The 22,668-nt window shown below is 40.7% G+C and overlaps 1 protein-coding gene across 1 annotated transcript in view; it reads right to left on the reverse strand.

Annotated features, from left to right (window-relative positions):
• Positions 1-22,668, reverse strand: part of LOC126248710 (acyl-CoA synthetase short-chain family member 3, mitochondrial) — a 345,178-nt gene that overhangs the window by 214,417 nt on the left and 108,093 nt on the right. Inside the window, exon 2 of the mRNA XM_049950007.1 lies at positions 3,474-3,639. Within this exon, the coding sequence (XP_049805964.1) occupies positions 3,474-3,639 (166 nt within the window). The remainder of the gene's footprint in view (positions 1-3,473; positions 3,640-22,668) is intronic.

The following is a 22,668-nucleotide window of genomic DNA, read 5'->3' on the forward strand; positions in this document are numbered from 1 at the left end:
TAAAGTCCATGTTCGAGTGTGGCAGTGGTGGTATTCATCAGAATAAAACGTATAATTGTTTAAATAGTCTTGTATCACATGCAAATCCCTATCTCTCTCTGTGTGCAGTGGTGCATTTAGTTCCTGTGACATCTTCAGTCATGTATGTGACTATATTCCACAACACCAGATGTAATAACTCTCAAAGCAATTCGTGTTCAATGTCCAACAGTATCTGCACACCGGGTATGGAAAGGAAGAGGAAGGCTGTAGGTATTCCCAACACGTCAGTAAGTATGCAGCTGCAACTCCACTTACCACATGGTCGTGCCATAAACTGGCGTGGAGACTCTTGGGACAGGGAGCATGGCATGCAGCCTCTCTAACAGTGGATGCAGAGACTCTGTGGTGAACGTCTTGCCTCTTGTGCTTTGGGAGATTGACTGGCCTTTCATCGAATGATCTACAGTTACAGAACACACATTTATCAGTACGAGTGGCAAAGTGTAACTTAGTCCCATCCTGCCGCATTCATTATTCCATGAAGCGTATTTGTCTTCACCAAATAACATTGCTATCTACACAGTCCTCAGATGCATGGTTACAGGTACTATACTCCTCCTTCTCTAGCACAGACATCTCATCCACTGAACGCAGTAAACAATTATGTCCGTTCTCCCAGTCGAGCAGCTAGACACAGACTGAGTCCTTTTTCCGTCATTTTCCCCAGACCGCCATCTTGGATTACGTCATGGGAGGGGGAGGGAAGGGCTGACAGCGCCCTCTGTTGGCGGTGTTGTGAACTAAGTCAGTTGGACTCCAGACATCACAGTGAACACATTTGATTGAGCTGCTGCCTATGACAACTCAAACTCTTTAAATAAACAATGCATGGAATATAAAGACTTACATCCATCCTATCCGGCAGCCCAACGCTGACCAATTCCTTTTCCCACCAATTTCTAGATGGTGAGGGGAGAGGGTGGGAAAGGGGAGGGAGAAGAGGAGGGGGTTAGGTTAGTGGTGGTAGCCCAACTGACCTTTTTTCCCACCAGATGTCACTGCGACATTGCCACATCTACGGACGCCATCTTGTATCCGCCATCTTGAATAAATCTGGCAATGTGGTGTGACGCTGCCCTTGTCCCACTACTCCTTTCTTGTGAGATTCTTGGTGGGAAGCACTGTGTTGGAGTTCACATATTGTTAAAACGGCTGTCACTCAGTTCCCCTCAGGTCACTCGGTCAATGCAGTAGACAATAGTCCTTTGTATTCTATCAGCACCTACCTCGAATCGTCTTTTGTTTTCCCCACGCTGATGTGAAAAGTACATGCTTTATATATTGTTCAGATAACAGACACAGGTAGTTAATTTCTGAATTTGTTCTATTTGTCATGGGGTTTCTTGAGTTCACAACAAATACATTTTTGCACGTTTTTTAATAAAGTGTCACTAAGTTCGACTGCAGTATGTCATTTTTGTCATGCACCAACCAGTGCATTTCAGAGGCCAGCTATAAGCTCTCAAAATCTGTTTCTGTAGTTTGTCATACACATTGTTCTATGAATGGAAATTCATAACTTATAAAATATGGTGAATTGTGATTCTCGCAGATTATTTCTCTGAGTATTTTCCCCTTAAATAATATATCTCGATTGCACACCAAATTTGCTTCTGAAAGAGGTGATGTTTTCATATGCAGGAGGAACAGTAACGTCGTCTGGTCAGGCTAAAGGATAAATGATTCTAAATACTGTTTCAACTGAAGCAAAATCCGAGAAATGAACTCCTCCAGACCTACAATTCATGCCCTGTTAAAAATATGTGCAGTTTTTCACCATGCTCACATACGATAATTTATAAATAAGAAGCGAAATATGCCTGATATTTAAATTTGTGTGTTGCAGTAAGCAAAGCGCGATTTTTTTACTGTAAACAAATATGCAGTTGTTATTTTCTTTGTAGCTCTGTCTGCTACACTATCTGACGTGCGATGGAATAAAAGGTTTCTTTGGTGTTGTAAGCTTCTAAAGAAACAGGAAGATGTTTTAAAACTCTGAAGGTCTGTAAAAAAGGAACATTTACTGCATACTGGACCTTTAAAAACATAGGACGTCGCATGAGAAATTGAAAGGATATGTACACTAACTAAAGTCAGAATAATGCACTTCCGAACTATACCCTCTGGTTTATCAAACTTGCAATACCTTGAGTGAATGAAACGTCACAGTCTTACATAATAGTCTGACATTTTAGTGCCATAACGAATTACACAAGTCCTTTCAAAGCCTGCAATAAAACACTGAAATAATGTGACCATTAATAAATGACCATTACAATGTTTAACACTAAGTTCTGAAAATTAGATGGAAGTATTCTGAAGTATGTGACGGAGATTACTCGTCTCTCTCACCAATTTGTTGCATTCCACTCCACTTTTAAAACAAATGACATTTAAACGATAGAGATTTTATCTAGCATTAATTTTTAGTGAAATGTCGGAGCGGAGTGAAAAGATGACTCCCTATAAATTACACATTGGATTCTAGTCTGATTTTTTGTAGCCAAACGAAGAGTGGTAAATAGACAAATAGTATATCAAACCGACCAGTTTGAGGTACAGTTTGGCAATAAAATATTTAATAGCTTTAAAGTAATTAGGATAATTAAAAAGCACCTGAGTAGTGATTTGAAGGAAATTACAATATTTCGCGAACAGCTGCTGCGTGGTATGTAAATGAAGTGTCAAACAGATCATATCTTCAAGGCTTATCTACTATATTTTGTGTATGAAAACTTGCACCTGTATGATAGTTCATTTTTAAAATGGCTACCTTCGAATCAAGTACTAAATTTCGGAAATTCCGAGAACAGCAGACACTAGGAAGACAAATTACGTCTCAAGAAGTTTATCTTTTCAAGGCCTAACAGTTTTGCGTATAAAAAGTTACATTGATGTGATACCTAACTTTCAAAATGGTTTCCTTCGAATCAAGCACTAAATTTCGGACATTGCCAGAACAGAAGAGGCTAGGAAGGTAAATCAGATATCAATAAGTTCATGCTTTCTAAGCAAAACCTGAAAATAGAAAAAAATTAAAAGTCGGTCAAATGTTATGTTAACTTCTTTGTCTAAAAGTAAGAAATAAAAAGAGATTAGAGAATGCTGCTCGAAATCATATAACGGAAATGAGGTGCGTCAGATATTCCTCTAACCTGTTTTATTTCTTACTTCACAAAAGATTTGTCCGATTTTTTCAATTTTTTATTGGGGTGTTTTTGTAACATTATAATCGATAAATGACGCATTAAAATTTCCTGAGGCCCTGCTGTTGTTTCACCGCCCCTATACGTCAGCTATAGGTTAAGACGGGAAGAATTTATTCACTGGCGTTATGCTGTTTTCGAAGTTGGAGGAGTTACATAGCTGGGGGAAGCATATTAGTTTCGAAGTACAACTTTCATTTGATATATGTCTTCGAGTGAGCGTACCATTTCGTGAAGGGCTTCTCAGAGTTGTCGAGGACTTTGACCCAGGGCTTGGACCAGGTTACGCAGCGGCCCACCTCCGACCAGAACTCCTCCGGTTCTTCGAGCGATCTCCGGAACGCCTCCGTGTATTTCTTGCTGACGTGGATGTGCTGCTTTGGCGTCGCATCTGTAACAGAAGTTGTTTCACTCACTTCCTTTGCAAAACAAGAAAGAGACAGGAATTTTATTGATGTCTATGAATGCCTGTATAATTACATTCCTCTTCTTTTTCACAGAATAGTTTCAGTTTGAAATATGTAAATGTTGTAGTTCGTATGTGTGATTTGTCTTAGTCAAAAGGACCGAAACACTTGAAAGACACGCGAAACCGTAAAAGAATTTCAGCTCTAGCACTACATATTTCAGTAAACACTAATATTTCTGCGATTTTTTGCTACATTGTTGATAGGAATAGCAACTAGACTAAAATCCAGAAAATTACGTTTCGATACAAAGTATTCATGCAGATGCAATTCCACTTAAAAAATGAGAGCAAACACCTCCTGAAGTATACTCAGCTTAGCTAAACAGTGGTACGGCAATTTTTCCTCTTTTTATTCTACAAACGAGGTAGGATTTCTTTTTATTTTGAAGCACAGAATTAGAGAATACTGCAGTTTATCATGTTATCAGGTGGAAGGAACTACGAATGAAATAGACTACGGGAAAAGTTATGCGAATAGTACATCACATTTTAACTTTTATCTGTGTAACAAATTTACGTAAATAATAATGGGAAGAAATACGTTCGTACTAGTTTCGCCAAATCGTATTTTGAAAATTATAAATATGTGTCGATGCATAAATTCTTTCTTCTATAAATACAAATTACTTTCAAATGCGTGTTAGCTTTATGTAATTGTAGTAACTACGGGGCAGGGTTCAAGTCACTATACGTCATTAAGATTTAGTTTATCCGTGATTTTCATAAATCACTTGAAGTAAATACTAGTATGAGTCTTTGAAAAGGAAACTGCCAACTTCTGTCCTTATTCTTACAAAATTCCAGCTGTTGCTCCGTCTCTAATGACATCATCGTCAACGGGACATTAAATCCTAACGTTCTTTTCTTTCTTAACATGTCCTACCAGAGTTGAAGAGTCTACATGTCATAGTTCTTGAGTAGGTCATACACAGTCATCCATTAATCTGCCCACGTGAGCGACTGGATTAAGGACTTGCTGGCAGGTAGAACGTTATCCCCGATAATCATTCATCCACACATACAATAATTTTTGTGTATGCCACCTGGAAGTGCACTAGGGACCTTACTGGATCTGTTATATATTAATTACTTGGCAAATGAGGTTAGGTATTATTTGAGGTTGAGAATTTGACAAACGATTAACCTGGTACAAAAAGAGAGAATTGACTTTTAATTTAGAGAAGTGAAAAGTTGCACAAGTAACGAGATATATATATATATAAAAAAAGTATTAGCCCATGACTACACAATTAATAAGTAACAGCAAGTAGCACTCACGTCATAAAACACGTGAAAGTAACATTGGTGGAGACAGAAGTGAAGCAAAAATAATCGTATAACAAATGACAGTCTTGGCTCCACTGGCAAGGTTTTGGCAAACTGTCGTTCGTCAGTGAAAGATATTGCTTAGAAAGCGTTTGTACGGCCTATACTGCAACTCTGCTCGAGTATGTACAAACCAATTTATGCTAAGCTAACAGAGGGAACTGAATATTTACAAAGAAGATCAACGTGATTGGTCTCAGTTTTATTTGTTATACGAGTTTGTGCAACAGAAATCTTGCAAAATCTGAATTCACAGATACATACAAAAAGACGTCTTGAAAATTCTGAAAGTCAGTTTTCGTGACAAGTATTCGTCAGCTCTCTACTCATTGCTCCATTTGGCCCATGAAGATAAAATCGAGATAAAAACTTGAACAGAAGTATATGAGCAAGTAATTAGTCTTCTCACACTCCAGCGGTGAAAAGAACGGAAGATATCTTTATATATATGCCAAATACACAACAGATCTGAGTTACAAGAACTGTTAAACAAAAACGCTTGTCACTATACGATAGCAACGGGCCAGTTTCAGCTGAAAGCGGGAACAAATCTGAACCCTCATTCTTAAGAAAAAAAGAATGCAAATTCAAAACATAGTCTTTTACGGTAAACCATGGCAGAAAATGTACATTGAAAGGACCAAACGCATTACAAATGAGATTGACTTGTACTGTCAAACAACACACAAGTCGTGCAAAATTTGTTGGTCATAAACCGGTTCAGGATTTGCAATGAGCACGGGCTAAGAACATGAAAAAAAAATCTGGATACTAAGTTGGAAGGAACAAAACTCAACAAACACATATCCAGTTTTGTTCTATCAAAGATATGTATAAAACAAGAAGAAGACCAATTCAAGTTTTTAGAAATGTTTAAGGTCCTAGAGAATAAGCAACTGTAGTGTCAAATACGAGAAACGATGCTTTGACAAATGTTATACTAGATACAGCTAAAAATAGTGCAAGAGCGAAGAGGAGTATACAAAACAAAATTTCAGAGCATAGGAAATAGTTGATGAAGGGAAAAAGTAGACCATAACAGGCAATCGAGAAGAACCGAATTTTGAGGAATCGAAACATATACTCTTGCTGGCTAGACATCTTACCACATTTCAGGCAGTCAGATGGGAGACTGCATCAAAGGTATTTAAAAATTTCTACAAAAATCTGTGTACTGTGTGAAGGAATTCTGCAAGGTAATGCCTTCGAATTTTTCATGCGGAAACACTTAAAGATTTTTAAATAAAACAAACTTTATTAACAGCTTACATCTTTGTTCTTAATGTCTACATATGTATTTCTCAACATAGTCATCCTGATGACGACAATATTTCTCCCAAAGAGAGACCGGTTTGTTGATACCGTAACTGTAGAATGTTTGACTTTGTTGACCGAACAACCATCTCACCTTTGCTTGTGAGGCTTCATCACTATCAAAGTGCAGTTGTCGAAGGTGTCCTTTAACTTTTGGAAACAGATGAAAATCGAGTGGGGCCAGGTCGGTACTCTATGGAGGATGATCGATGGCGTTCCCCAACATAGTGTTACTGGCCATCTGCTGTTCCTCAAGTATACAATCGATTTAGGACACAATCTATGCAGACGTCTTAAGTTGTTTGAAGATGATGCTGTTGTTTGTCGCCTAGTAAAGTCATCAGAAGATTAAAACAAATTGCAAAACGATTTAGATAAGATATTTATATGGTTCGAAAATTGGTAATTGACCATAAATAATGAAAAGTGTGAAGTCATCCACGTAAGTGCTGAAAGGAATCAGTTTAACTTCGGTTACACGATAAATCAGTCAAATCTGAAGGCCGTAAATTTAACTAAATACCTAGGAAATACAATTACAGACAACTTAAATTAGAAAAAAAACATAGAAATTGTTGTTGGGAGGGCGAACCAAAGACTGCGTTTTGTTGGCTGAACACTTAGAAGATGCAACAGATCAGCTAAAGAGACTGCGTACACTGATCTTATCTGTCCTCTTTTGGGGTACAACTGCGCAGACTGGGAGCCTTACCAGGTAGGATTAACGGAGTACATCGACAATTCAAATAAGGGCAGCACGTTTTGTACCATCGAGAAATAGGAGACAGAGTTTCATGGACATGATACAGGATTTGGGCTGGAATTCACTAAAACAAAGGGGTTTTTCGTTGCAGCACGATCTTTTCACGAAATTTCAGTCACCAACTTCCTCCTCCGAATGAGAAAATATTTTGTTGACGTTGACCTAGAAACGGAGAAACGATCATCATAATGAAATAAGGGAAATCAGAGCTCACACGGGAAGATACAGGTGTTGGTTTTTTCCGCGCTCTGTTCGAGAATTAGTGTGAAGGTAGTTAGATGAACCCTCTGCTAGGCCCATAAGTGTGATTTTGAGAATAGCCATGTAGAGGTAGATGTAGATGACAGTGAACCCAAGGGGTAGGACTGTTGCAGAAGTCGCAGAGCTCGTTTGTGGTCTGGCATTGTCGTACTGAAGTAGAGGAGGCTGCATGTATGAACGAACTCTTCGAATTCCTGATTTCAGTTTTCTGAGAGTTTCTGACGTACCGACATAGTTACGTTATACACCACCCTGTTATACGCCACTGTTCAGAGTCCTTTAGCGTTAGCGGCTTACAACTTGCGTCAGCGGCTTACGACTTGCGTCAGCGAAGCGGGAAATCCGACCCAGTAAAGTGCGTGACATGTAGTAACACCTCAACCTATATTAAGAAAAGTTTTAAAAACTCGAAGGCGTTACTTTTCACTGCGCCCTCGCTTCCAAGGAAATCGAAAATCACATAACAGACTCCGAGAATCAGTACAGAAAAAGTTGGAGACAGTATATCAGCTACAACTTTGTGTGGGGTTTAAGTGTATGAGAAAGCGTTTGGAACTCCCACAGTAAAATCTGTCCTGGCAGGAGTTGAGAAACAAGGAATGGAGTCTACCCACATAATTTTGTTGAAGAATATATACAAAATGGCTACAGCTTCCATTCGATTACAATGAGAGAGTTGAAAGTTCAGAATTGCGAAAAGATTTAGGCAAGATGACACAATTTAACCAAATATTTTTCTGTTGCCTTGGAGGAAGTCTTCAAATAACTATACTGAGAATAAAGAAACAATCTGTGTAAACGGGTTTTATCTGTACCATTTTTGAATTGCACGTGACTTTGTTTTGTTTGTTTCGGATCCAATTAACCTTCAATAAAGGATGGAGGAATTGACCAGGGCAAGATATTACCCCTAAACAGTAATTACGGGGAAAACAATGTAAAATCACTTTGCCGATAGGAGACTAGTAAAGATTAATGACGAAGTAATAGCAATAGCTGGCGAATTTGTAAACTTTGGACAACTGAAAACATCATGCGTACGAATAGCGACAGAAATAGACAGAATGTGTTGAAGCTAATTTTGGAAACTGATTGCTGCACTCAGCGTTCAGTTCCCAACGTGCCTTAAACGGAAAGTCTACAACCAGTATATTGCCGGTACTAAACAATTCAGATAACACATGGACATCAAACTTAAAAATTTGTTGATTGCCCAACGAGCTATGGAAAAATGTATCTTGAGTATGACAAACAGGGACAGAAAAACAAACAGATGGATAAGAGCAAAGGCAGGAATTGAGGATGTGATACTGATTGTGAAGAAACTTAAATGGAGATAGCCCGAGCATAGCACTTCAGTTGAAAATGCTTCGAGAGTGAATTAATAGAAAATAGGGCAACGTTAAGATGGTGGTTCTACCGAGTCCCGCTCCCCCTCCCTCCTCCCCCCTTCACAACCACTCGAGTACAATGCCCCAAACTTTCATACTACCATGTGAAACGGTCAGAAAATTCCTTCCATGGTATGTTGTTCAGATCGAATGTCACATTGACTTGAATGTCGGTTATGTTGTCGTCAAAGCGTTAACCCTTTGTGTGAATTTCTGTACTTTTTCGTTTTATGTTTGATTCGTATTGATAACAGCAAGTTTCGTCACCCGTGGCGATTTTTTCCAAGGAAGAGTTGTCCCCGTTTTGCATTTTAATCAGTTCGTGGTAGCTGTCCACGCGTCGCTATTTTTTTTTCGGGAATCCAGGAGTGCGGGACAAACTTTGCACACATTTCTCTCTTCTTCAAAAAATTCTGAAGAATTTCCTGAGCACCTGAATTAGAGATGTTGCTACATGACGATTTGCGACACAACAACGGTGACACTCTTGGGTAACATATCCACTACTTAATTCTTCCTGTTCTCAACAGACAATTCGAATACTCATCTGTTGTTTACAGCTGATAGTTCAACCTCCCATCATAATTACTGCGCTGAATAAAATCTGTCACTGAACTTTTTGGCCGTAGTGTGTATGACAAGACGAAGTGATTCAAGTGGAATAAAAAGGTTCTGTGATGGATTCGTTGGGTCAGACTTAGTGGATGACCTAATGGATCACGGACTGACGACATAAAGAATCTAGGAGGGCAAATGTGAAAATCTGAAGATCAAGATTTATGGCGAAGTGTATCCATGCTGATTCATTACATTAATTACAACAATCTACGATATCACATATAGACATAAGACTTCTTCAGAGTTACCGTGTCAAGGACATGTTGCCCAACCAAGAAAGAGTTATAGCGATTCCGAATAGATTTCCTGGTTGTTTTCAGAAGCTTTATTAGCCTTAGTAAGAATTTTTTCAGTCGAAATTTAATGTCAAGCTGTATAAAACGTTTTAGGTTTTTGATATACACTCCTGGAAATGGAAAAAAGAACACATTGACACCGGTGTGTCAGACCCACCATACTTGCTCCGGACACTGCGAGAGGGCTATACAAGCAATGATCACACGCACGGCACAGCGGACACACCAGGAACCGCGGTGTTGGCCGTCGAATGGCGCTAGCTGCGCAGCATTTGTGCACCGCCGCCGTCAGTGTCAGCCAGTTTGCCGTGGCATACGGAGCTCCATCGCAGTCTTTAACACTGGTAGCATGCCGCGACAGCGTGGACGTGAACCGTATGTGCAGTTGACGGACTTTGAGCGAGGGCGTATAGTGGGCATGCGGGAGGCCGGGTGGACGTACCGCCGAATTGCTCAACACGTGGGGCGTGAGGTCTCCACAGTACATCGATGTTGTCGCCAGTGGTCGGCGGAAGGTGCACGTGCCCGTCGACCTGGGACCGGACCGCAGCGACGCACGGATGCACGCCAAGACCGTAGGATCCTACGCAGTGCCGTAGGGGGTCGCACCGCCACTTCCCAGCAAATTAGGGACACTGTTGCTCCTGGGGTATCGGCGAGGACCATTCGCAACCGTCTCCATGAAGCTGCGCTACGGTCCCGCACACCGTTAGGCCGTCTTCCGCTCACGCACCAACATCATGCAGCCCGCCTCCAGTGGTGTCGCGACAGGCGTGAATGGAGGGACGAATGGAGACGTGTCGTCTTCAGCGATGAGAGTCGCTTCTGCCTTGGTGCCAATGATGGTCGTATGCGTGTTTGGCGCCGTGCAGGTGAGCGCCACAATCAGGACTGCATACGACCGAGGCACACAGGGCCAACACCCGGCATCATGGTGTGGGGAGCGATCTCCTACACTGGCCGTACACCACTGGTGATCGTCGAGGGGACACTGAATAGTGCACGGTACATCCAAACCGTCATCGAACCCATCGTTCTACCATTCCTAGACCGGCAAGGGAACTTGCTGTTCCAACAGGACAATGCACGTCCGCATGTATCCCGTGCCACCCAACGTGCTCTAGAAGGTGTAAGTCAACTACCCTGGCCAGCAAGATCTCCGGATCTGTCCCCCATTGAGCATGTTTGGGACTGGATGAAGCGTCGTCTCACGTGGTCTGCACGTCCAGCACGAACGCTGGTCCACCTGAGGCGCCAGGTGGAAATGGCATGGCAAGCCGTTCCACAGGACTACATCCAGCATCTCTACGATCGTCTCCATGGGAGAATAGCAGCCTGCATTGCTGCGAAAGGTGGATATACACTGTACTAGTGCCGACATTGTGCATGCTCTGTTGCCTGTGTCTATGTGCCTGTGGTTCTGTCAGTGTGATCATGTGATGTATCTGACCCCAGGAATGTGTCAATAAAGTTTCCCCTTCCTGGGACAATGAATTCACGGTGTTCTTATTTCAATTTCCAGGAGTGTATATTGATTCAATTGTTCATAGAATTTCTTAGGCAGAACACGTTATGCAGGAAGTTGCGTCACTTTGGCAGCAGTATTCCTGGATAATTTCATTAAGAAGTCCTCTGTATTGTCATACAATCCGAATCGTATAAAGTTAGCTTTCAATAAGAGAACATTTTTCCATATGCTACGTTGAACAATCACATTTATGTCAATTATTTAACATGCAAAGAGTCGCCATTATGAGAATTCTGTTTTACATTAACGTAGCTTTTGTAGTCGGCATTTACTAGTAAAATTGTTCTGAACCGCATCATATTATCAGTCTTAACCAATTGATTTGTCCCGACTGCGTGGCAACTACTAAGTTTAAACTCGACGCTTCCTTGGCAAAGTCCTTGCAACTGAGGCCGATACTTCGCTTAGATAGCAGGACTCGGCTGACAACCTAGAAGAAACATTCGTCCTGTTTTCTTTATTTTTTAATCTCACTTTTCTTAAGATGAGTGTGATCTCACACTAGCGAATCATCCCGACAAGAAAAGAACCTCACGAGGTAATGAATGAATATTCATTTGCGTTTGACTAATGCAAATATACCAGATTGACAAATCTGACGTTGTAAGAAAGAATAAAGATAAAACAGGAGACATTCATAGTATCTGTGGATCTAGCGAAACCATTCGACAACGTAAATTTGGGTATTGTGCGAAAAGTTAAGAAGAAAATATAGAGACTTACCGATAATCTGCAGCATATTGTTAGAACAGGTTCTATAATAAAAATAGTACGAATAGAAAGAAAAATTCCTGTTAAAAATGGCGTAAGGTAAGAATATTGCATGTCAGCCATATTGTTTATCATGGATGTTACAGAGAAAGTGAACGAAATGAATTAAAATGTTGGAATAGAAATGAAGATGCAGCGGACCAGACGACAATGATACGTTTCAAGACATCACAGGCTTTGTGACCGAAAGTAAAGTGGATTTAGAAGACAGGTGGAAAGAAGTGAGTAACATCACTTAACTGCTATTTTTAAGCTAAACAAAACAAGAACGGAAGAGTTGAAGAGTACTAGGAGGGAGACTAGCTACTTGATAAACATCAAAACAGGGAAGACAAAGCAGCAGAAGTGAAGGCAAAAAATACACTAGATGGCTGAATCAAAGATGTCACAAGTAGGGTGGTGCAAACGATGAAAGCATCGTTCAAAGAAAGATCAAGTATTGGTGTAGAGTCTACAAAAATGTTTGTGAAATTGACGTCTAGTGTAGAGTATTATATGGAGAGGAAAACGAAACATGGCAAACTAAAGAAGAAACTGAAACTATTTAAAATGTTTTGCTACGTAAAGTTAATGCCAGTTGTCATATGAATCACAGAATCAAGTATTATTCGAAATGGTAGGTGAAGGAAGAAGGTTATCTATAAAGATTATAACAATAAAAACTCTTCACTGGAATGACAAAGGAGGATTTTGACTCAAGTAGGTATCGTACACAACACAGGAAACGACGAAACACGATATCAAATCAGTCTAAAATCTAATGATCATAAAATGCAAATAAAATGTACAGGTAAAGAAAACCAGACAAGGGAACCAGTGAATGTATAATATTCCTAAATTTTTTGAGTGTCGGTCTCACATGTTGCTGTTATAGTAGAACGAACGAAAACTCTTTCTATGTGAATAAATTATTTTATTGCTCGTTATAGGAAGGCAGCTTATTACGATGCATTAGGAGTATCGTACTAAGCGTCACATCATTGAGTTCTGTTGAGCAATTTCATTGCGATCTCGGTTCCACCAAAGTCGGACGCCTCGGTGCCCCAATAAAGGCGGAGGACACCAAACAAATAAATTACGTTGACGCGACGAACTAATGTCAGACAGTAAATTTGTGTCTCCCCTCTCTAAGGGTACGAGAAAGGCAATAAAGTGAAGTTCGGTATATTTGTTGCAGGTACACAGGTGCTCTGATTGGATTCCAACGCATTAAGCGACCTGCCCCACCTGTCTCGCTTTTTGAGGCGAACTACCCACTAGATTAGAGCACCCGATATGACAACAATTTCTGCAACTCGAAAAAAATGGAAGTTTTTCATGGAGACCGCATAACGTTTATTAACTAACTACAATAATATTTCATAAAAAATGGAGGTAGTTCGAGGTAAATTTCCTCTTAAGACAAGAACAGGGACATCGAAGTCCAAGAAATATAAATATTGATATCGATAGTCTTGAGAAAGAATTTTATCAAGATTTTTATGAGAGAAGTCTGACTTCCGAGCCGATAGAAAGTTCTTCAGACATTAATCGCATTGAAAGTTTCACAGAAATAACCAGTGTCTTAATACCTGTGCTATGACTAAGAAAAAATAACGATTTCCCGGAAGTTTTGTCCTCTTTTCGTCAGTTCGTGGGCAACTGATGTTAACTGTCTTTTGGAGGATATTGTCCAACATGCAGTTAACAAATAAATATAATGTAGTTTAAAGACGTTAGTATTTGAAGAAACTGGCGTTATCTTAGAAGTGAGTGTTCCCAACATTTATGCTTCTTAATGATTATGCATTTCCTTCCTCTCTTAATAGCCTTCATGCGTTGAACGATGATAATGTGCAGATATTTAACATGTAGTCAAAATTAAAAACGGCGTTTCTAGGGAAACGGACTTGAGCTTTCTCAACATACCCGTAGTTCTACGGTCCCATGAGGTTGTAAACTGCTGGACGCATTGACCTTGTATGTGAGAGTGTTTTGGAAGAAAAGTAATGCATTCAACTAGGGTCTGGATATTTATTATTTTCATTACCTTTAATGTCTTCTGTATCTCTTCCACGGTAAGTTCAGTGTTTTCCACGCAGGTTTTCAATAACAGCTGTGTAACACTGGATTCATTTCACTTATTTTCCAATTCCAGAGAGTGCCTTTTCTTTGTAAAAGTTCTTTTTCCTTCGTAGGCAAGTAAGTCCAGACTGATGTTTCAGTTATCTTCCACAGGTGAAACTGTTTCTTTCCGTTTCTGATTTTCTTTATTTTTCTTGTTACTTAGCATTGTCTGGAACCTGCCAAACTTACTTTTTGCGTATCTTAGGACTTTCACTTATGGGTTAAGTATTGCTTTTCTGATAATTTTAATTTATAGAAATTTTAGTAGTTTCACCCTGTGTTGCCGACTTATTTTCCACGCATATGATTTACACGTAAGTCCTTTGACATTTCTGTTTCAGCAAGGATGTCATAGTTAAATAATGGTCGAATCCACAAATTTCTTCTACATGTAAAGCTGGACCACCTTGATGCGTAGCACCGCTTCCTGCAGTGTATAAATTACGTTTATATTTTGTTGTTAAATAAAAGTGACTGACAGTTAAATTAAGCTTTGTAATCGCTGCAAAGATAAATACTTTAAGCTTTGCTGTGATGCAGTATCTGTGTCTAACATAATTACGTAATCTCTAATTATTATCACCAGTTACGTTGGGTCTCTGTTCTCTGTTCAGATATCTCCAACAATAGCATACTCTATTTAAACTACACAATTTTTTTTTATTAATCAAAATGGTGGTTGACGCTATCTGCAAACGAAGAAGGTTAATTTGAATTTCATTGTTACTGTATTTCACGACGCTATTTCACTACCTTCCAAAGTAAAATTCCGCTAATAAAGATTTCAGAACTTCATGTCTCATCTTCTGTTGTATTTGTGCTTATAGTAAAATATGTTTTTCCAATAATTACGTACGTCAGTACGTACACAAAATTACAATATTTCTCGTGAAGTATATGTTATATGTATCTGGTCTGTCAGTCGTAAGGTTAAGTTAGAGCTCTTGTGTTTAAATCTTAATAAATAGGAATTGTATTAGTCATAGTAAAAACCAATTATTAAATCGGTACTTACAATAAAACTGTAAAACCGTCGTGTTTGTCAGTTTGTCTATCTGGACACCCTGGTTCCCAAAAACCCTAGATGAATTTTCATGGGGTTTCCACAGGTAACTTGAGCGTAGCTTGGTGCAATGTAAAGGCTTTCTTTCATCAAATTCGGAACACGAAAAAAAAAATGTTACAGTTTACGCTTTTCTTTAAAATCATCTGCTCAGCTTAGTCAAATCAAATGGCTCTGAGCACTATGGGACTTAACTTCTGAGGTCATCAGTCTCCTAGAACTTAGAACTACTTAAAACTAACTAACCTAAGGACATGACACACATCCATGCCCGAGGCAGGATTCGAACCTGCGACCGTAGCGGTCGCGCAGTTCCAGACTGAAGCACCTAGAACCGCTCGGCCACTCCGGCCGGCAATAAATTATTCAAAATGGCTCTGAGCACTATGGGACTTAACATCTGAGGTCATCAGTCCCCTAGAACTTAGAACTACTTAAACCTAACTAACCTAAGGACATCACATACATCCATGCTTGAGGCAGGATTGGAACCTGCGACTGTAGCGGTCGCACGGTTCCAGACTGTAGCGCCTAGAACCGCTCGGCCACAGCTTAGTCATCCCAAAAGGGTACATCTAAGAAACAACTGATGGCGCTGTTAGTTTTTTAACTTAAAGGGCGAATAATTTATACGGGGCGTTATTTTAACTCACTGACAGATGCACTTTCAAAATTACGACTCAGTGACAAAATGAAGCGGCTCAATCTTATCTTCTTATACTAATTAACAATGAATTTACTTGGCTAGGTCATACAGATTTACTGATTTCGCTTTGTGTATTAAAAACTTAATGACATTGCTTTGCTTCATTCGATACGGTTCTTTGCTAAGAAAAAGGAATCTATTAAGTTTGAGTCGTAATTTGCGTGCCAACATTACATTTTGATTTCGTTTTGTTTATGAATAAAATGCCTAGAAAACGGCTGAGTCTTTTTGAATTCACCAGAATGGCTAAAATACTGAGGACTATACGGTATCAAAAATGTTCAAATGTTCGTGAATTCATAAGGGAGCGAACTGCTGAGGTCATCAGTCCCTAGACTTACACACTACTTAAACTAACTTACGCTAAGAACAACACACACGTCCGTGCCCGAGGGAGGACTCGAACCTCCGGGAGGGGCCGCGCGATTCGTGACATGGCGCCTCCAGCCGCGCGGCCACTCTGCGCGGCTGCGGTATCAACGAGTCCAATGAAAATCGTTAGGCAAGACTTGCTATGGTTCGAGTTCTACACCTACATCTACTCGGATACTCCGCAAATCATACTTAAGTGCGTGGCAGAGGGCTCCTCGAACCACCTTTACAATAATTTTCTATTGTTCCAATGTCGAACAGCGCGCGGCAAAAACTAACGTCTATATCATTCCGTGCAAGCTCTCATTTCCCTCATTTTATTATGATGATCGTTTCTTAGTATGTAGGTCAACGTCAACAAAATATTTTCGCATTCGTAGGAGAAAGTCGGTGATTGAAATTTCGTGAGAATATCTCGCCGAAACGAAAAACGCCTTTGTTTTAATGATGTCCACCCAAATCCTGTACCGTGTCCGTGACACTCTGTCCACTGTTTCTCGATAATACAAAACGCTCTGCTCTTCTCTGAACTTTCTCGACGTACTCCGTTAATCCTATCTGGTAAGGATCCTAGACCGCGCTGTAGTACTCCAAAAGAGGACGGACAAGCGTACTGTAGGCAGTCTCTTTAGTAGATCTGTTACATTTTCTAAGTGTTCTGCCAATGAAACACAATGTTTGGTTTGCCTTCCCCACGAAATTTTCTGTGCGTTCTTTCCAATTTAAGCTGTTCGTAACTGTAATTCCGAGGCATTTAGCTGAATTTGCGGCCTTTAGATTTGACTGACTTATTGTGTAACCGAAGTTTAAGAGACTCCTTTTGGCACTCACGGGGATGACCTCACACTTTTCATTATTTAGAATCAATTGGCAAATTTTGCGCCATACTGATATCTTATCTAAATCGTTTTGCAATTTGTTTTGTACTTCTGATGACTTTACTAGACGACAAACGACAGCATCATCTGCAAACAACCTATGACGATTGCTCAGATTGTCTCCTAAATCATTTATATATATAAGGAATAGCAGAGGGCCTATGACACTACCTCGTGGAACGCCAGAAATCACTTCTGTTTTATTCGTTGACTTTCCGTTAATTACTACGAACTGTGACCTCTCTGATAGGAAATCACGAATCCAGTCACATAACTGAGACGATATTCCATAAGCACGCAATTTCTCTACAAGCTGCTTGTGTGGTATAGTGTCAAAAGTCCTCTGAAAATCTAGAAATACGGAATCAATTTGAAATCCCTTGTCAATAGCACTCAACACTTCGTGTGTGTAAAGAGCTACTTATGTTTCAGAAGAACGATGTTTTTCAAACCCGTGTTGACTGTGTGTCAGTAGACCATTCTCTTCAAGGTAATTCATAATGTTCGGACACAATATGTGCTTAAAAATCCTGTTGCATATCGACGTTAATGATATGGGCCTATAATTTTGTGTACTACCCCTACTACCTTTCTTGGATATTGGCGTGACTTGTGTCACTTTACAGTGTTTGGGTACTGATCTTTCGTCGGGCGGACGGTTGTACATGATTGTTAAGAATGGAGCTATTGCATCAGCATACTCTGAAAAAAACCTAATTGGTATACAGTCTGGACCGGAGGACTTGCTTTTATTAAGTGACTTATGTTGCTTCACTACTTCGAGGATATCTACTTCTAAGTTACTCATGTTGGCAGCTGTTCCTGATCCTAATTCCGGAATATTTACTTCGTCTCCTTTGGTGAAGGAATTATGGAAGGCTGCGTTTAGTAGCTCAGCTTTGGCAGCACTATCTTCTATAGTATTTTCATTGCTATTGCGCAGAGAAAGGTTTGATTGTGTCTTGCCGATAGCACACTTTACAAACGACCAGAATCTCTTTGGATTTTCTTCCCGGTTTCGGGACAAAGTTTTCTTGTGGAAATTATTGTAGGCATCTCGCATTGAAGTCCACGTGAAATTTCGAGCTTCTGTAAAAGATCGCCAACCTTGGAGATTTTGCGTTCATTTAAATTTGGAATGCTTTTTCGTTGTTTCTGCAATAGTGGTTCAAATGGCTCTGAGCACTATGGGACGCAACATCTTAGGTCATAAGTCCCCTAGAACTTAGAACTACTTAAACCTAACTAACCTAAGGACATCACACACACCCATGTCCGAGGCAGGATTCGAACCTGCGACCGTAGCAGTCCCGCGGTTCCGGACTGCAGCGCCAGAACCGCTAGACCACCGCGGCCGGCTGCAATAGTGTTCTGATCCGTTTTGTGGCCAAGGGAGATCAGCTATGTCATTTATTAATTTATTTCGTATAAATTTCTCAGCTGTGTAGATACTATTTCTTTGAACTGAAATCACATCTGGCCTACACTCACATTGTTAATTTGGAAGGAATGGAGATTGTTTCTAAGGAAGGCGTCAAGTGAATTTTTATCCGCTTTTTGGATAGGTATACTTTTCGTTTATTTTTGGAGGATTTGGGTTTTACGATATTCAATGTCGCTACGACAACCCTGTATTCACTAATCTCTGTGTTTGTTTTGATACTCGTTATTAGCTCAGGATTATTTGCTGACAAGAGGTCAAGTGTGTTTCCACAACCGTTTACTATTCGCGCGGGCTCATGAACTAACTGCTCGAAATAGATTTCAGAGAATGCTTTTGGCACAAGTACGGATGATGTTTTATGCATACCTCAAGATTCAAACATGAGTTTTCGCCAACGTATCGAAGGTAAATTAAAGTCACCACCAACTATAATTGTATGAATTGGGTACGAGTTTGAAATTAAACTAAAATTTTCTTTGAATCTTTCAGCAGTTGTATCATCTGAGTTGGGAGGTTCGTAAAAGGATCCAATTATTTTTTATTCCGGTTTCCAAAATGACCTCTGCCCATACTCACAGGAACTGTCTACTTCAACTTCGCTACAAGATAAGCTACTTCTAACAGCAACAAACACCCCACCGCCAGCTGTGTTTAGCCTATCCTTTCGGAAGACCGTTAGGTTCGTCACAAGAGTTTCGGCTTGGAGCTCTGGTACTTTCCCAACACAGCTACGACAGTTTATAACTGTTGTACCGGTGGTTCCTGTATCTATGTTCTTTGACGCTGAAGCCCTTTTTGTGTTTCCCCGAGACCCTCTAAGCTAAAAAACGGACTAGTCCACGCCACACCGCCCCTGTTACCTGTGCAGCCACCTCCTGCGTGTAGTGCACTCCTTATCAATTTAGCGGAACCCGAAACCCGACCACCCTATGGCGCAAGTCGAGGAATCTGCAGCCTACACGGTCACAGATCCGTTTGAGCGTCCGATTCCGACCCTCCACTCCTCTCTGTACCAGATGCCCGCAATCGGTCCTGTCAGCTATGTTGCAAATAGTGAACTCTGCTTTCATCTCTCAAGCAAACTGGCAGCCTTTGCCACTGCAAACCAGAGAGGATCTCTTTCGATCGAAAGCGACACACATCATTGGTACCGACATGAGACACCACCTGCAGTTAGCTGCACCCTGTGCTCTTCATGGCACCTAGGAGGACCTGTCCCACGTCTGGAACGACTCCATCTTGTATGCGCACGGAGTGCACATTGGCTTTCCTTCCCTCGTTTGCAGCCATGTCCCTAAGGGGCCCCATAACACACTCAACATTGGAGCTCCCAACTACCAATAATCCCCCTCTCTGTGACTGCCCAGATCTTGCTAGCTGAGACGTTTCCTCTGACACAGGACAGGTGACTGCATCTGGCTGAGCGACAGTGTCAGCCATAGACAGCAACCTGAACCTGTTTGTCAGGCTAATTGGGGAGGCCTTACGTGCGACCCCCTGAGAAGTCTTTCGCCGCCTGCCATGCCCTGAGGCGACCTCCCACTCGACCACGGGTGAGTGGTCAACCTTATTGCGAGCAGTAACTATGTTGGCCACTGGCGCGGAACGAGTCAGACATGCTGGACGTCTGTTGGATCCCCACGGCCGGCCCACAAAAGTGATGCCCATCCACTGCAGCTTCAAACTTTGTAACCGAAGCCATCACAGCCTGGAGCTGAGAGCGAAGTGTCACCAACTCCGCTCGCATCCGCACACAGCAATCACAGTCCCTATCCATACTAAAGACCGTGAAAAACCTCACTACACAGACAAACAAGGACTATCAACTCACACTAGTGGGATCTACTGTAGACACGGAGGAAAAGGCAAGAGCTGCGTCCATAAATTGGATTTAATTAATTAATGCGCCAAAACTCAATAAACGAAATTACTACAGCACACAGATGAAACTATACAATTCGCTCTTGGTTAGAAACTTGTAAAATGTCACAAAATCTTTTACTTTCCTGTTGCTGCGTGTGTCTCGAGTGGCTGCTGCTGCCTGGCAGGCTTACTGAGGGCAACAACTGGTCACTAGCATTCAAAACAAAAAAACAAACGACTATCGACATGCGCTACGGAACTCTGCTGTAGATAAGGAGGAAAACGGAAGAACTGTATTCAGTAAATTAGATTAATACGCAGAGATTAAAAAACTGAACTACCAAAGTACTCAGGTGAGACTAAATAACTAGTTCCTGATTGGGAACTTGTAATATGTCACAAGATCAGTTTACTTTCCGACCGCCGGCCGGAGTGGCCGTGCGGTTCTAGCCGCTGCAGTCTGGAGCCGAGCGACCGCTACGGTGGCAGGTTCGAATCCTGCCTCGGACATTGATGTGGGTGATGTCCTTAGGTTAGTTAGGTTTAATTAGTTCTAAGTTCTAGGCGACTGGTGACCTCAGACGTTAAGTCGCATAGTGCTCAGAGCCATTTGAACCATTTTTTACTTTCCGACCCAAACGAAAACACGATAACTGTGTCTATTAAATATTAAATTAACACACATAAACTGGAGAAAGTAAACTACCAAAGTACACTGGTCAAGTTAGACAATTTGCTCCTGGTTAGGAACTCGTTAAATGTTGCAAAATCGGGTACTTCGCCGTTGCTGCTTGTGTCTCGACCGGTTGCTGCCGCCTGACTAGAGGCTTAACTCGTTCTTTGGAAACTCCTTACGAAAGCGAGGTGCGACGCTTAAGATACTTCTCTCTAACGTAACATCATAGAAGCGGAAATTTTGACGTGAAGTAGCGCAAGGAGAAAATTATTATTTCCCGAATTCTACTTATTCCTAACAGTTAATCAGTTCGCTTTAAACGTGTACAATTTCTTGTGAGCGTATACTATACCAAGGCCATAAACAGAGCACAGGGCCAGACGCTGCGTGTTCCGGGCTCGAACCTTGGTGTCAGTTGCTTTTCGCCTGGCCAGCTCTACGTGTCTCTCTCTCATGTTAGTGAACCAAACTATCTCTTCGTTCATGTCTTCAGTCACACTACTTCAAAAGTTTTATAGAAGGAAGCTTTATTAGTCAAAAAAGAAATCCACGCGTACCAGGTCTCGGGCAATGCTATAAATAAATACTGTATCTGGGCAGCGCCGGGTTTCTCAGCTAGTCAATAATGTATCTGAAAATTTTTACAGCCCATAAATCTAGGTATTAAAAATATCTTGTAGGTTATAAATAAGTATCTGGCTCGTATTTGTTTGCGTGGTATTACTGTTGTCTGTGTAGGTTGCCAGACGGCTGTTCATTTTTGATTATTTCTGTTTTAAGTAACACCGTTGTCCCTATTTATTCCATCTAGAGATGGTGCATTCTCACCACTCTCAGGTGTATAGTTGCACATAACGCCGAGAGAATGAACCTCTACCAACATAAATATAGAAACAATTTTTTTCAAATTTTCTAGTACATAGCCAGCCGGTGAGGCCGAGCGGTTCTAGGCTCTTCAGTCTGGAACCGCGCGACCGCTACGGTTGCAAGTTCGAATCCTGCCTCGGGCGTGGATGTGTGTGATTACACGGCAATGTATATCAGGTAAGGTAGAAAATGCTTTTGCATTAATATTTTTACTTTGACTGTGAATGATGACACCATGGGTCAAACTAGATAATTACAGGTATTTTAGCAACTTCTGCTTTATAATATGACCCTCCCACAGATGCTATTAACCAAATTTCACGTTCTCATTGTATAGCACACAGAACATAAGATAGTTTTCATTATATCTCAAAGTCCTTCCCAAATTAATACACACTCATGTTCATATAGAGGTTGCTGTCACTGCTATAAATGTTTTTGCTTCTGGAGAGAGGTTTTGCCCTCTCACTGTAACTACATTCACTTCAGTTGGAAACTAAATAATGTGTAATGACATTAACATTGTAAGACGGAAAATATTATTGACTTAATAGTTGGTATTTACTATGACTAATTATAATTCTTATATATTATGATTTAAGTACAAGAACTCTAACTTAATCTTTCGCCCGGTACCCTGGATACCTATAACACATACTTTGCGAGAAATAATGTTATGTTGTATGCATGTTGACGTAGTATTTCTTG

Source organism: Schistocerca nitens, chromosome 3 (genome assembly GCF_023898315.1).
Source record: "Schistocerca nitens isolate TAMUIC-IGC-003100 chromosome 3, iqSchNite1.1, whole genome shotgun sequence".
NCBI classification, from domain to species: domain Eukaryota; kingdom Metazoa; phylum Arthropoda; class Insecta; order Orthoptera; family Acrididae; genus Schistocerca; species Schistocerca nitens.